The 15,553-nt window shown below is 36.3% G+C and overlaps 3 protein-coding genes across 6 annotated transcripts; 1 reads left to right on the forward strand and 2 right to left on the reverse strand.

The window, feature by feature from the left end:
* Window positions 1-75: 75 nt before the first annotated feature.
* Window positions 76-4,473, reverse strand: LOC123881934 (zinc finger BED domain-containing protein DAYSLEEPER-like). Of its 4 annotated transcripts, none has more exons than XM_045930699.1 (2): window positions 4,281-4,473; window positions 76-3,372 (listed from the first exon to the last, which is right to left on the reverse strand). In XM_045930699.1, exon 2 carries the CDS (start codon window positions 3,344-3,346, stop codon window positions 296-298), a length of 3,051 nt encoding a protein of 1,016 aa, XP_045786655.1. In that variant the 5' UTR covers window positions 3,347-3,372; window positions 4,281-4,473; the 3' UTR covers window positions 76-295. The 4 variants fall into 4 exon arrangements, with proteins under 4 accessions (XP_045786655.1, XP_045786656.1, XP_045786657.1 ...); XM_045930700.1 differs by having other exon boundaries at window positions 76-3,367; window positions 4,281-4,464; XM_045930701.1 differs by lacking the exon at window positions 4,281-4,473 and adding an exon at window positions 3,491-4,268 and having other exon boundaries at window positions 76-3,390.
* A 3,268-nt stretch (window positions 4,474-7,741) lies between these two features.
* LOC123922701 lies at window positions 7,742-8,242 on the reverse strand. The gene has a single exon (XM_045975400.1). It carries the CDS (start codon window positions 8,240-8,242, stop codon window positions 7,742-7,744), a length of 501 nt encoding a protein of 166 aa, XP_045831356.1.
* Window positions 8,243-10,116: 1,874 nt separating this feature from the next.
* LOC123922702 (uncharacterized protein K02A2.6-like) lies at window positions 10,117-12,059 on the forward strand. Its single transcript, XM_045975401.1, has 2 exons — window positions 10,117-10,493; window positions 10,580-12,059. The coding sequence occupies exons 1-2, from the start codon at window positions 10,117-10,119 to the stop codon at window positions 12,057-12,059; spliced, it is 1,857 nt and encodes a 618-aa protein (XP_045831357.1).
* Window positions 12,060-15,553: the final 3,494 nt, after the last annotated feature.

Here is a 15,553-nt window from a genome sequence, read left to right on the forward strand (position 1 = left end):
AGAGGACATGCTGCATAGCAGGCAACATATAAACATAAATGGATTTTATGCACACTGACACTAGAACTCACTTGATTAAGTCCAATCATCCAAATCTGAATATCTGAATATCCATTTAAATGTCAATAAGAATCCTAACAGAGAACTAGGAAATAGTATATAAGTAAAATAACATAAACTAGCATCATAGTGTACAGCCACCACTCAGGTTCAAACATTGCAAAGCATTCTACAACCCTTTTCCATCCAATCCTACCTTCCTCCAAATGGATCCCTGAACCAAAACAAATTAAATCTAGAATTGAATTTTCACAAGTGGATTTGAGGCATCAGCTGCTCCATAATGCATCCAATCTTTGGCACATACAAGAGCCTCCACTACCTCTGGTCGCAAGGAACTTCTATACTGGTCCATCTCTTTGTTTTTATCGTCAAATATAGAGTCAGCAGGAACACTGGAAACTGGAACAGACAATATATCCCGGGCCATTTTCGAAAGAGTTGGGTATTTTAGTTTGTTTAGCTTCCACCAACTCAATACGTCAAACTCTGGTACCCTTGGCAACAGTGATTCTTCCAGGTACTGGTCCAATTCAGACTTCGTCTGTTGGCTACTAGTTTCCATGATGTAGGCATCAAAATCTGTTAATCCATTGTCTGATAACAGAGTTCCTCCAGGGGGTCCTCCAGTCTTCACATTTCCTTCTGCATAAGCCGGGGTCAGTGGGAGGGGAAGGGCCACATACTCATTAAATAGCTCATGAACTCCATCATCAACAATCTTAACATATTCACGAGAATCATCACCAAAGACTCTTGGGAAGCTGAACTCAACAAGCTTCATCTTGAAACGAGGATCCATAACTACTGCAATTGCCAGAACCAGACAACATTCTCTCCAGTACTTGTCAATCTTTTCTTGCATGGGCTTAATAAGCTGGCTAATGAACGGATCCTCCTCATTTTCAACAGCACGAGCAAGATCCCCCTGCAATTTCCAAACTTCATGAAAGAAGGTAATGGCAGTGGGATGAGTTGCAGTGGTAAGGATGTTCGCTGCATCGTAAAGAGGCTTCAAATAAGTGCAGAGTGTCTCAACTAGCTTCCAATCTTGCATAGACGGGGCTCCCTTGTAATCAGGATCGGAAGTGTCCAAACAAGAAAACACTTCCTTTAGCTCAGAAGCTGCCACCAGCATTTGGTATGTTGTATTCCATCGGGTTTGGTCATCAATAAAAAGGCTCCTTTCACTTGGGACCTGAAGTTGCTGTTTGAGCTCCACGAATTTTTCCTCGTGCAAGTCTGAAGTCTTCACATATTTTACACTATCCCGGATTTTTTTCACTACGTCTTGTATGGATCTCAGCAAATCATTTGCGATGCTGCTTAAAGTTCTGGCAATACAACTTCCAACCAGCAACTGACCATTGAGGATAAGTGGATTTTTTGCAGAGAGTAGTGATCTGAGATTTCCAAGAGCAACCTCACTCAGTGCATGATTACAAGTAATAGAAAACAACCTGCCGTCTAAATTCCAATCAGAAAGGCATGCAGAAACAGCATGGTTAATAGCAGACTCGGAATCAGGGTATGGTTCCATCACAACATTGAGAATTCTCTTCTGTAATTTCCAATCACTATCGACAAAATGTCCAGTTATAAATACATACCCTACAGATTGACTCGAGGTCCACATGTCCAGTGTCAGACAGAAACGTCCTGGTAATCCCTCAAAATATTTCTGAAGGTTTTGTTTTTCACCCAGGAAAGTTGCAACACAGTCTCCTTGGACAGTGTTAAAGGTGACCATATTGAACTGGGGTTGCAGATTTTGCACAAAGGCAACAAATCCTGGGTGCTCAACCATGTGAAGCGGGTAATCATGCATAATGATCATCCTAGCAATCTCATGGCGGCAGCGATCTTGATCAAAAATTATGTACGGAGAACCTCCAGACCTATAACGTCGCTTAGGTGTAGTGCTAGCACCAGCAGCACCAGTTCCCCTTGCTCTTGGAGTATATGTGGCCAGATCTTGACCACGCAGAAGAGCTGCACATTTCCCGCTGGAAATGTGGCGCTTAAGGTGACTGGTACCAGCAACCTTTGAACCAGTACTATAGGCAAAACTTTGCTTGCATTGCTTGCAATATGCTCTTCTACATCCAGGATCAACATTTTCAATGGTAAAGTGTTCCCAGACCATAGACTTCTTTTTTCTCCTTTTGTTTGGCTGAGTTTCTGGGGTAGGTCCCTCAAAGTTCAGTGGAGTGTCGGCATTAACTATCTCATAGCTGGGTATGTTGTTAGCATTGACAATTCCATAGTGCTCTTGAGTGTTGACTAGCTGATTTTCATGATTTTCCAGCTCATAGTGATGCAACATTTGAGAATTAGCTAGCTGTCCAGGGTCAGAATCGGTTAGCTGATGGTTGCACAGTGCCTCAGAGTGGTCCAGATGATTGTTGGGAACTGTATCATACTGAGAAAGATGATCATGATGAATGGGTTTAATGTCTCTGATGTGGCTGTCTTCAAATGGTTCGGAACAAGGCGGTGGATCACAATTGGTTTCTAGAGATTCAGGTTCAGGAATCAAATGGAAAGGCTCAAAATGATGATTATGTGAGTCGTGAGTTTCAGGATGAGAAAGCTGGTTATTGGGATCAATTGTGGAAGCGGTCAACTCATGTTCACTCATGGCTTCAGTCATGACCACATCATTGCTGGTATGTGCTTCATGTATGGCGGTCTCGTTGCTAGGATGTGCCTCGGACATGACCACCTCATTGCTTTGCTGCGTTTCAAATGTAACCATTTCATTGTTTTGCTGTGTTTCGGGTAAAGCCAACTCACTGCTGTGCTGCGTTTCAGACACTACAACCTCACCATTACTAGCTTGTAAGTCAGAAGTAACCACACCATTATTTGGAAGCACCTCGGAATCAGTGGGCAGGTTGCTTGGTGGTGCTTCAGAAGCAAAATTCTGGTCAGGAGTAGCCTCAGAACTAACAGGCTGATCATCAGAGGGTGTTTCAGACTCGACTGATGGATTGTTGAGTGTTGCCTCCGAATCAAATTGCTGATTGTTGTCTGGGGAATCAGCATTGCCTGACTGGTCTTCGTTGGGAAGTGATTCAGAATTATCTGGCTTGTAGTTAGAAGTTTCTATGGTGTTGTCCAACTCATGATTGTATGTCCCTCCATTTGCATCACCACTAGAAACTTCTAATTCAGATGTAGGAAGACCTTCATCGGGTTCTGCTTTGGAATCCGAAAGCTCTTTGTCTGGCGGATTTTTCACATCAGGGGTCACAACCACTCTGTCTTCTTCAACCATAACCATCTTATTTCAATATGTGTCTTCCTACACTACACAGAAAAGAAACAATTGCTAATTAATAGTGAATTAAAGTCAGAAAATACATACCACATGCACTCAAACATCAAAACTACCACACAAAATATGTTATTTAATCAAAGACAAACATATAATGTGTTATTAACCCAATCTGGACAAAAAAAATGAACAAAGACATTACATATTGCATCATTCATAATGAAAATAAGCATCATCGTTTTACTATAGACAAGAGTTAGAGTTAAGACACAAAATAAACTAGTACATATTTCAAAATCGTGCATGCACTTAAAGAATACATGGGCCCATATATCAGCCGGGTCTATCGGGTCATCGAATGACCACTATGTAGTAGTGTCACTGAACCCAAAGAATACACGGGCCCATATATAAATCGGATCGGCCCAAACTATAAATAATAAATTTTTAATGCAATAATAATATCAACACTCAACAGTACAGAACTCAACACTGGAAGGATCCAAAGCAGATTCTCAATCAAGTACTATCCACAGAGCTCACATAAACAATGGTGGAAATCAAAACTGAAGTACAAGATCATCAATGAAGTACCACTGAACAAACTGATAAATTTTTATATAATTTTTAATTAAAAAAAAAAAACACATTCACGAATAGATCTAAACGACCAGATCATAAAATAAACACAGATCCACTAACATAAAATGATTAAACTGAAAAAAACTAAACAAGAAAAACAAAAAAACAGCTACTTAATGAAAAAACGAAAGACAAAACATATTTTCATGTGGAAAATCGAGAAACTAGGGTTTGTAATCAAGAAATTTGAAAATCAAACGGTGAAAACACGGATCCGGATCGGAAAGCGTGTAACGAGGTTCACCGGAGTGAGATCTAGGGTTTAACAGAAGAGAGAGAAAGAGTTTCGAGGGCTCACCGGAGAGAGATGGAGATTGGGCCTGAAAAACGAACGAACCCGTTAACCTAATTGGACTTTCGATTTTGAAAGGGTTACAATACTGGAATATCAAACTTGGTTGGTTTTGGTAAAGATAAGGTGTAGTTGGTTTTTTGGTTTTTTTTTTTTTCTCTAAAGTTTTTAAAATAGGGTTTGGATCTTCAATTTGGACTCTTGAGGTCCATTATTAATTTTATTATTATCATATTTTATTTAATTTGATATTTTTTGTTTTTTTTTTAAGGACCGATTGAAGTGGACTATTAAACGAGTGACGGTCCCTCAATTACGGTAGCTATTCTAGGCTATGCTACTTACATTTTTTTTTATTGGAGAATTTTTAGCCCAATAATTTGTGTGTATATTTTTCTTCAAAAAAAAAATTTGGGTGTATATTTTTTCTACGTGCTCTTCCTAATTCTTAACCATTCTTTGGGATTCAATTAGCTGATCCAACTACTTATGTAGTCAAAAAAATAAAAATAGATCCAACTACTTGTGTGTTTCTAGGTTTTGAATCTGGCTAGGACAGTACCTTGATTCTTAAGGCTGCTAATAGGAATTTCTCTTTAATAGGCTTCTTTTTTTTTTGAGTTACCCTTCTTTTAGAATTTTTTTTTTTTATGGTATTATCTTTTATTTAGACTATTTTTTTTTATATATATAGACTAAATTTAGAATCATCATTTTTGGTTTAGAATTTTATTGTTAGCCATTTATATACTTACCTCAATTGAAAATGTTTAAACAAAAATATTTTAAGATAGTTTTGTCGTTTATTGCAGTATTATCTGATTCGTGATATCAATCTTTAATGTTGTTTGAAGAAATTCAATTTACACACAAAATTTTGATTTTGTAGGCATAAAGAAATAGTTATTTTGTTAGTTCAAATGATAGCTGCCAATTATTGAAGAGGTCGGAAGCTTTTTTAGATTCATCGAATTACTGATATATTTAGTCTGTAACATATGCTTACTTACGACGATTTTTTATTATTTTTTTATAAGCACTTACTTATGCAAAAAACCACATCTTAAAAATACTCTTCCAGCTAGCTCCTCGGGAGTAGCCTTGGTGAAGCAAATTTGGCGCTTGTTGGATATGAATTGGAAAGTTGAAATTTCACATACTTAAAGGAAGGTAAACAAATGTGCCGACGTATTGACTAATATTATAGGATCCACTCTAAATAAAAAGATTGTTTTCTTTGATGATTGTCCATCTCACATTAGAGAAATTTGTACTGCTGATAGATTGGAGATTACCAATCCCATATTGATTCCGGTATAATTCTTCCTTTTCGGGCTTAGACCATCATGTTTATAAATAAAAAAAATACTCTTTCAGCTGAATTCTTTTCAGCATTTAGGCGCTTATTATTTAGGCGCTTATTAAATCCAGCACCTGCAACATGTGATAGTTGAATATGATTTTAAAGTGGTAGTGAATATGATTCATGGTAGTTAGGGTAGGGATGACAATTTGACTCATGTCCAGCAGGCACCCGCAAAAATACTCATAACGGGTAGGGTAAAAACCCGCATTTTGGGTACGGGCACGGGTTTGAGTAATTACCCGAAAAAATGAGCGGGTATGAGTGCTGGTACAAATACTTTATACCCACCCCGCCTCATAACCACATAATATATATTTATTTATTTTATATATATTATTGTATAATAACATTTGTATATCAATTTAAATTTTTTTAACACTATTAAACTATTACACATTTTTAATAAAAATGTTTATTTATAACATAATAGAAACACAATCTGAATATGTCAATAACGAAATGAACTTTTTAGTAAAAAAAAAAAACCAAGAAATGAACTTTAACACGAGGTTAGTAAAGTTTTTTTTTTTTATAATTTTCATGAGTCAACATTAAAATACAGGTAATGGGTAACGGGTACGGGTATGAGTACTTAGGTACCATAGGGTATGAGGACGGGTACAAAAATTGTTTACTCACGCGGGTACGGAAATGAATACGAGTATTTTTTCAAACTGTGAGTATGAGAATGAGTACTATAGTACCATATACATACCCTACTCATTGTCATCTCTAAGTCAGGGCCGACCCTGATAGTGGGTCTGAGGTGCGATGGCAGTAGACCTACTATTTTAAGGGGACCATAATTTGTTTATAACTATCTACTATTATAAAAATAATAATTTAATAAAAGTTCAGGAAGCCTCGTTTTATAGTGCAATATGGTTAGCACAATTGGGACATGAGTGCGTGAGTCACCTCACAAAACCCATTTCATGGAGGAAAATTACGTATAAAGGTTCTCTTTGGTGATCCATACAAATGATCATGAGCCATTGATCAATTGACTTAAAATCAATACTCAAAGAAAGTTGACTTAAAATCAATTCTCCGTACTACACAAACAAAAATTAGTTTATTGAGGATTGAAGTACTAGTAGTAGTAGTAGTAAATGATTTTCCAAACACCTGTAATTGATTGATGCATAATTTAGAGAAACAAAGAAAGTTGATTGGGTAATCGGGAAGGGGAAGACAAAGTGGTGGGTTAAATCAAATGGACAAACTTTCTTTCATCGTGTCGGGCATGTGTGTTTGGTAGATGGTGTCAGTCATGCACTGACAATAGAGTACATACATACACTTCCATCCCATGCACTTGTCGCTAAACTTATACTCCACACGTGCTATCTATCTTCACTCCCTAATTAACGTTTCTTCTGTGTTTTGGACTAAACTAAACCCACAATGCTGCTGTCCACTTCTATTCCTTTTCACACTAACAACTGCTTAAGCTTAAGCCCATCTTTATGCATAGTTAATCTTTTTTTATCATCATGAACCTATAATTTGTGACTTCGTACTATTGAGAGAAGTTGACTTTAAAGTACTAAAAAGATCATGCTAAACTTGCCCATGTGATATTAGTTGAGGATAATAAAACTAGAAAGAAAAAAAAAGTATAGTTTTGGGTAGAAAAATTCATTTTTAAAATTTTAATAGTTTAAATATACTACATATTTTAAATTTGTTAAAGGTATGTTTGGTTCAACAGAAGGAGAGTTGAGAGATTTAATTGAGGGGAGGAGATGAATTTTTTTTAATTACATTTGTTTTGTACAAAAGAAGGAAGGAGAGGTGAAGAATTTTAACTATAGATATATTTGGTTCACGAGAGAAGGGAAACTATTTTAAAACTAATTTATCTTTTTATCCTTATAAACATTGTAGAGTCTCATGATTTTATAGTTATTTAGTGCAAATATATCAAACTATATATTGACCCCTTGAGGGAATTGTTGATTTAAACGTGGATGATAGTGTCTTCTCTAAAGTTGGTGTTGGAGGGCAAAATTGCATAGCATGCTCATTTACTAAGTTTGAAACAAGGCAAGATATATCCAATCAATACATAATTTTACACCAAAGAGGAGCATCAAATTTACAATAAAAAAGACAAGTGATATGAGGTTTCAGCGACTCCACAATCACCTACACACAACACATAATCCAACTGATTCATTCCACGGCGCAACAAGTTATCCTTAGATGGCAACTTGTTCTTTAGCAATCTCAAAGCATACAACGACTCCTTCAAGGGAACTATTTTATTCCAAATAACTTCCTGGGTAGCCACCTGTGTATCTAGGACGGCAGTATGAGTAAAAATGTGATAAACTCCATTGACCGAATAACTTGAGTCAGACACAAGTTGCCAAATCCACTTATCTGGTACATTTACATGCAATAAAATGTTATCTAAAATAGCACAACACTCCAAACTCAATTCCTCCTCCCATGCAAATAAACTCCTCCTCCGACTCCATCCGCTACCTCCTACACCCCATCCCGACCTCCACTTATCAGGAACAAAAATATTCTGATAACTCAAAAAGTCGAGGAAAACGGATATGAAGAGTTTCATCCCCCAAATAAAAAACATTGTAATGTGATACAACGCAATAACAAAAAAATGTTGTAATAAAAAAACCAAATAATTGAAAATAGAAATAATAAGGGTCGTTTGATCTGCAAAATATAAATACTGGACAGAACAATACAGGATAGTACAAGACAGAACAACACAGAGCAAACGTTTAAGGTATTGAACAAACTTTGTGTCGTACGATGTTTGGTGGACAAACGAATATTTTGGTATTTTAGACAAGTTGTGCTGAGGACAAAAAGTTCTATCGTGGTTCTGTGGGGGACAAAATTTTCAATTTTTGTCTTGTTCCTTGGACCCTAGTTTGTCCAGTACCAGGAACAGATTTAAAATCAAACACAGTATAACAGAAGTTGTCTTGTCCAGTCCCTTATTTTTTAGCAGATCAAACGCACCCTAAATAAAACCTCAAATTATTGATGTAATACAAAAGAAAAAAAAAATACCCAGAAGAAACAAAATATGTAAGATGAATAAAGAATAACGATGTAGCATGAATAATAAAAGAGAGATAAATTTAGGAGGATTTTGTTTCCCTCCTCTCTTTTATCCTTCAAAAAAATGAACCAAGCATATAAAATTTAAAGTATTTCCTTACCTCCCTTTCGCTTTAAAAATTCCAAACCAAAAAGACTATTAGATTTAGAGTGTGTTTAATTTGTTAAAAAATAAGAGACTAGACTGAAAAACTTTTGTTGTACAATGAATTTTTATCCCTTACTGAACCACAAGACAATTTTTTATCGATAGTTCAATTAAAAAATACGAAAATATCAAAAAAATTTCGAATATAAAAAATATTATCTTTCTATCTCTCTCAAGTACACTTTTATCTTGTTATATACTATTTTGTTCTGTTTAGAACTTACTGTTTGCGAATCTAACTCACCCTTAAATATTTTTTTTTGTTAAATAATGTTGTCTTCCAGTTTTAAATTTTAATTGAAATGAAATGTCAAATGTCCAATACACGGTAGCTGACTATATATTCTATGGGCCGGGCTTAAGCATCAAAATGTAACCCGAGTGGAGTCCAAATAAATGGGGAAAAATCTATTTAGACCCCTATAATACCTCAATCCCCTCACCCTTTTTTTTGGGGTTCAAACACCCATTTCAAATTTGCCCTTTTTCGACAAAAATAATAAAAATAAAAAATCTGTCCTTTTAAATAATCAAAATTAAATTACTCTCAAATTTTTTGAAATTTCCGGTACCAAAATTTGAAATATTATAATAACCAAAAACTTATTTAATCGTAATAATTTTTGAAAAATTACTTCAGTAAAATCTCTTAACATAACTTAAGGTAACAATTTGGTCCTTTATGAATTCAATTCATTTATTTATCTTTTTGCCTAGAAGCCTCGTTAAGTTTGGGTGTCACATATACTAATATTATTATATAACTTATATATGTCGGGTCGATCCAATCAATTTAGAGATCTAAAGCAAAAAATTTAGTGAGGCTGTAAAAAACACAAACTTATAAATATTACATTTTATAGATTGAACCTTGGTCGAGGAAGATATGAGACCCCAACCTGTCAGTTTTTTTTTTATATACTGGTTCCTACTAGCCGACTAGCTAGTCCACCCCATCCACAAATATTTTGCCATATAATTCGTAAAAGGACTTCATAAATTATATATAATCATACCATATTACGATGACTAGGATAAGACTATATATATACCTCATATTTCCTTGCTTTCAAACCAAAAGACTTCACCTATTGAGCCACCATGGTTTCCTGCCCCTTAACAAAGAGGACTTCCGTATTTGATTACAAGTTGTGGCCTGATACAAAGAGGGAATGAAGAAAAATCCGTTAGGACCCTTGTTGAATCTGAAACAGAGAGGGACGGTTATGGAATATAGAGAAAAATTTGAGATGTTGGTTGCACCCATTAGAAGGGAAGAAAGGGTGATGTTGGATAGCATTTTTCTGAATGGATTGAAGGAAGAGATACAAGCTGAATTGAAACTATTTGAGTGTCAGGACTTAACTGAACTCATGGATCGTGCTTTATTATTGGAGGAAAAGAATGAAGCATTGTTGAAGAGAGGTATTGGAGGTAGAGAAAAGGCTGAAGGGAAGGATAGAAGCAGCACCACCAGGTTTAGAGATCCTGGGGATTTTGGTGGAACTAAGAAGGAGGTGGAGAGGAGTGGAACTAGTAGTGGTTATAAATGGAAAGGAAAGAGCTTGAGTTCGGCTGAGCTTGAAGACAGACACAAGAGAGGGTTGTGTTTCAAATGTGGTGAGAAATGGGGTAGAGATCACATGTGCAAATTCAAACATATGAATTTGAGGTTTGTGATTGGAGTAGTGATGAAGAAGTACCTGCGGTAGAGGAGGAAGAGAAGCATAATGAAGTAGAGGTGGAATTAAAGACTCTGAAGCTATCACTACATAGCAAGGAAGGACTTACTTCAAACAAGTCTTTCAAAGTCTGGGTGATGATTGGTAACAGAAGGGTCCTCACATTGATTGATTCTGGTGCTACTAGCAACTTCATAGCAACCAGATTGGTGGAGGAGTTAGGAATGAATCTGAAGAACACACCTACTTATGTTGTTGAAGTAGGCAATGGTGAGAAGGTGAAGAATCAAGGTGTGTGTGAAGAACTGCAATTCCAGATTCAAGGGGTAAATTTCAAACAACATTTTTTCCTAATGGAGCTAAGTGGTTCAGAAATGGTACTGGGAATGGATTGGTTGGCTAGTTTGGGAAACATAGAAGCTAATTTTGGAGACTTGTGCTTGAAATGTGAAGTAGATGGGCAGAAGTACACCATTCAAGGGGATCCAGCTATGTGTAACAGCCAAGCTACTTGGAAGGCAATGATTAAGGCTCTGTCAAATGAGGGTATAGGATTCTATATCCATACTTTAATGGAGGTCAAAACAGTACCCTCAGCAAACGAAGATGTGTATGAATGGGAGAAGATAATTGAGGAATTTGTTGAAGTGTTTAATATGCCCTCTGGGTTACCACCAATAAGGGAGCATGACCATGCTATTCTGCTCAAACCAGATGCTAATATTCCTAATTTGAGGCCATATAGGTACCCATACTACCATAAGAATGAGATAGAAAAGATTGTGAAGGAGATGATGCAAGCTGGGATCATAAGGCATAGTACAAGTCCATTTTCAAGCCCAATTTTACTGGTGAAAAAGAAAGATAGAGGGTGGAGATTTTGTACTGATTACAGAGCCCTAAACAAGGTAACTGTCCCAAATAAATTTCCAATTCCAGTTATAGATGAACTCTTGGATGAATTAGGTCGTGCAGTTATATTTTCCAAGTTAGACCTCAAGTATGGGTACCATCAAATTAGGATGAGGGAGGATGACATTGCCAAAACAGCTTTTAGGACTCATGAAGGTCATTATGAGTATTTGGTTATGCCTTTTGGCCTTACCAATGCTCCTTCAACCTTCCAAGCTTTGATGAATGAAGTGTTGAGGCCTTATTTGAGAAAATTTGTTTTGGTGTTTTTTGATGATATTTTGATCTATAGTACCAAACAGAATGAGCATGTGAAGCATTTAAAAGAAATTCTGCAAGTTCTAAAATCCCACAAGTTATTTGCTAATAAGAAGAAATGTTCATTTGGCCAAGACGAGATCGAGTACTTAGGTCACTTAATCTCAGGCAGAGGGGTGTCTGCTGACCCTAAAAAAATTGAAGATATGTTGAAATGGCCTATTCCCAAGGAACTTAAGAGTTTGAGGGGATTCTTAGGTTTGACCCAGTTACAGCAAGATAGCCTGGCCCTTGACCCAGTTATTGAAGAAAGATAATTTTAAATGGAATGAAGAAGCTCAATTAGCATTTGATCAACTCAAGCAGGCAATGACTACTATACCAGTATTAGCAATGCCAGATTTCAACAAAGAATTTATCGTAGAGACAGATGCATCGGGGAAAGGTATTGGGGCAGTGTTGATGCAAGAAGGAAGGCCAATAGCTTATATGATTCAGACTTTATCTGACAGAGCACAACAGAGGTCAGTCTATGAGAGGGAGCTGATAGCTATAGTGGCGGCAGTGCAGAAGTGGAGGCCCTATCTGTTGGGGAGACATTTTCAAATTCACACTGATCAGAAGAGTCTGAAATACATTACTGAACAAAAGAGCATGGGGGAAGACCAACAGAAGTGGATTGCAAAGCTATTAGGCTTTGATTTTGACATTAAATATAAACCAGGAAAAGAGAACAATGTGGCTGATGCATTGTCTAGGCAGATGCAGTACAACACTATCACAACTGTGCAGTGTGAGGCTTGGGATGGTTTAGAAGAAGAAGTGAAGCAAGATGAGAAACTTAGGGAACTGATTCAAGCCTTGGTGGGAGATCCCCTTAGTCATCATGGTTACCAGTTGAAGGGTGGTAGATTATATCATGAAGGAATGGTGGTTATTCCAAAGCAGTCTCTTAGAATTCCTTGGTTACTACATGAATTTCATGATACATCCCCTAGTGGACATTCTGGATATCTGAGGACTTATAAGAAATTGGCTAGTATTGTTTATTGGGAAGGGATGAGAAGAAGAATTCAAGAGTATGTACAAGCTTGTGAGACCTGTCAAAGGAACAAGTATCAAACTCTGAGCCCAGGAGGTCTGTTACAACCATTGCCAATTCCTACGCAGGTTTGGTCTGATATCTCCATGGACTTCATTGGAGGACTACCTAAGGTACATGGCATTGATACAATAATGGTAGTGGTAGACAGATTGACTAAATATGCTCACTTCATCCCAGTGAGTCATCCTTATACTGCTAAGGACATAGCTGGGATCTTTATTAAAGAAGTAGTGAAATTGCATGGATTCCCAAAATCCATAGTGTCAGATAGAGACAGAGTTTTTTTGAGCACATTCTGGGCAGAACTATTTAAACAGGCTGGTACAAAATTGAAGTACAGTAGTGCTTACCATCCACAGTCAGATGGCCAAACTGAGGTGGTAAATAGATGTGTAGAGACATATTTGAGATGCTTAACTGGTAGACAACCAAAACAATGGCCTAAGTGGTTATCGTGGGCCGAATATTGGTATAACACCAATTATCATGCTTCACTTAAATCCACTCCTTTTGAGGCTCTTTATGGCAGAAGTCCACCAATGTTGGTGAAAGGTGATGTGCAACTATGTGCAGTAGAGGAGGTTAACAGGTTAACTGCTGAGAGGAATGTAGCTTTGAAAGAGATGCAGGAGCAGTTGCTTAAGGCTCAAGATATGATGAGAAGCCAAGCCAATAAGCATAGAAGAGAGGTTGAATTTCAGATTGGTGATATGGTGTATCTAAAAATTCAACCTTACAAGTTGCAGAAATTGGCTAAGAGGTTTAATCAGAAACTAAGTCCTAGATATTATGGTCCTTATGAGATTCTGCAGAAGATAGGGGCAGTAGCTTATAAGTTAAAGCTACCAGAAGATAGTAAAGTCCACCCAGTTTTCCATGTTTCATTACTAAAGAAAGCTGTAGCTCCAAATGTTGAACCTCAACCCCTGCCTAGCTGTATGAACGAGGACTGAAAGTTAGCACCAGAACCTGAAGACGCTATGGATACCAGAAGGAATGAAGCAAGAGAAGTAGAAGTGTTGGTGAAGTGGAAGGGTCTACCAGACTTTGAAAATTCTTGGGAATTAGCAGATAAGTTGAGGAAAGAGTATCCAGGATTTCTCCTTGAGGTCAAGGAGAGTTTTGAAGGGGGGGAATTGATAGTTTTGATAGAGTTTTTACTAGGAGACGTGACAAGAATAATGTAGGAGAATAATTCTGTTGCAGTGAATAAGGGATGTGGAGGACAGATAGCAGAGAGAGAAAATAGAGTTGATTTCTCACTAATAATGATGCAGATGGCAGAGAGAGAAAGCATAGTTGACTACTATTAATACTATTAATGATACAGATGGCAGAGAGAGAATGGAGATCTGAGCACTATTTATAATGGACTCATCATTGTAGTCAATCATGTCTGAATTTTAGATGCTTATATGCATGTGGAGACCCTGAGTAGCTCGAATTACTCAGTTTATGTTTTTCATTCATTGTTATTTTTCTTACTATTCCATTGTACTTCACAATTAGATCCCATTTGAACTCTAATTGGTTTTACAGAAATAATATTCAGTCAATTTCCCTATTTCTATTGTTTCCTTACTGATTTTGGTTAGATTACTAAATTGGATCCTATCAATTTGTTAGATAATATATTAGTGATTTAATAATATAATGAGTTTTTGGTTGTAATTGGGCTTTGGGCATAATAGTAATTTAGTCTATTTATATTTTCTATATATTCATAAGACAACTCATTGTATTCTAAGTTATTGTAATGTAACTCTTTGAAACTCTAGTAACCTCCATTGTTATTTATCTACTTTGTATCTTTGATCTTAACAGCCTTTAATGAGCAAATTACATTCTTTTGTTTATATTATGAGTCGTTAATTAATCTAATGGTTGTATCTTTAGGTGATTTTACCTCTTGAGGCATGGCTTTGTTGGTTTTTCGTATGTTTTCGTTGATTTGAGTGAATATAATGATATAATATATATCTCTTGTACTTACTCCCAAACCAATCTGTAGAAAAATTACTTATTGTACTTCTATCGCCTTTTTAATAAAATATATTCTGATCCCCTGCAATTGGACCCACGCAATTACGATGAGAAGAGATCGATACCATTTGATGCAAGAACTAACTCTCAAATTAGATTAAACGGTAAAGTGGACCGGATATTAATACCGAAAAAATGAATAAAATTATTTTAATGCTCAATTTTCTATTTTAAAAAATAATTTGAAAACTGAACTACATATTTTTTAGCTTTTAGATTAATGCGGGAGTACCGATCGTGCTTATCGAGGAAGTTGCGCATCGTCAGAAGAGGATGAGCTTGAATTCTGATTAGTTGTTATTTTTATCACGTAGATTTGTTATTTTTATTATTCCTACTATTTAAACTAAACTATTGTAGTCTTGAAGACAATTTTTTTAATCAATTCTGGTGGATTCCAGAATTATATCCGTCAATTTTGCCACTTATAAACCTATATTTTTGTTATAAAATTAGCGCTTGCTGATTCTTTTCGCTCGAAGCACAATCGATCCTCCTACATTATAGATAGAATGAATTTTTCCTTTAAATATAAACAAGAAACACCCCAGCTGTCATGCTCTAATGAGGGAATCACTTGAGGTTAATATTAGATCAAAATGAATCAATAATAATTCATTTGCTTTAATCATTTATTTAAACTATTTATTAGCTGGCTTATGA

Source organism: Trifolium pratense, linkage group LG4 (assembly GCF_020283565.1).
Source record: "Trifolium pratense cultivar HEN17-A07 linkage group LG4, ARS_RC_1.1, whole genome shotgun sequence".
NCBI lineage: Eukaryota > Viridiplantae > Streptophyta > Magnoliopsida > Fabales > Fabaceae > Trifolium > Trifolium pratense.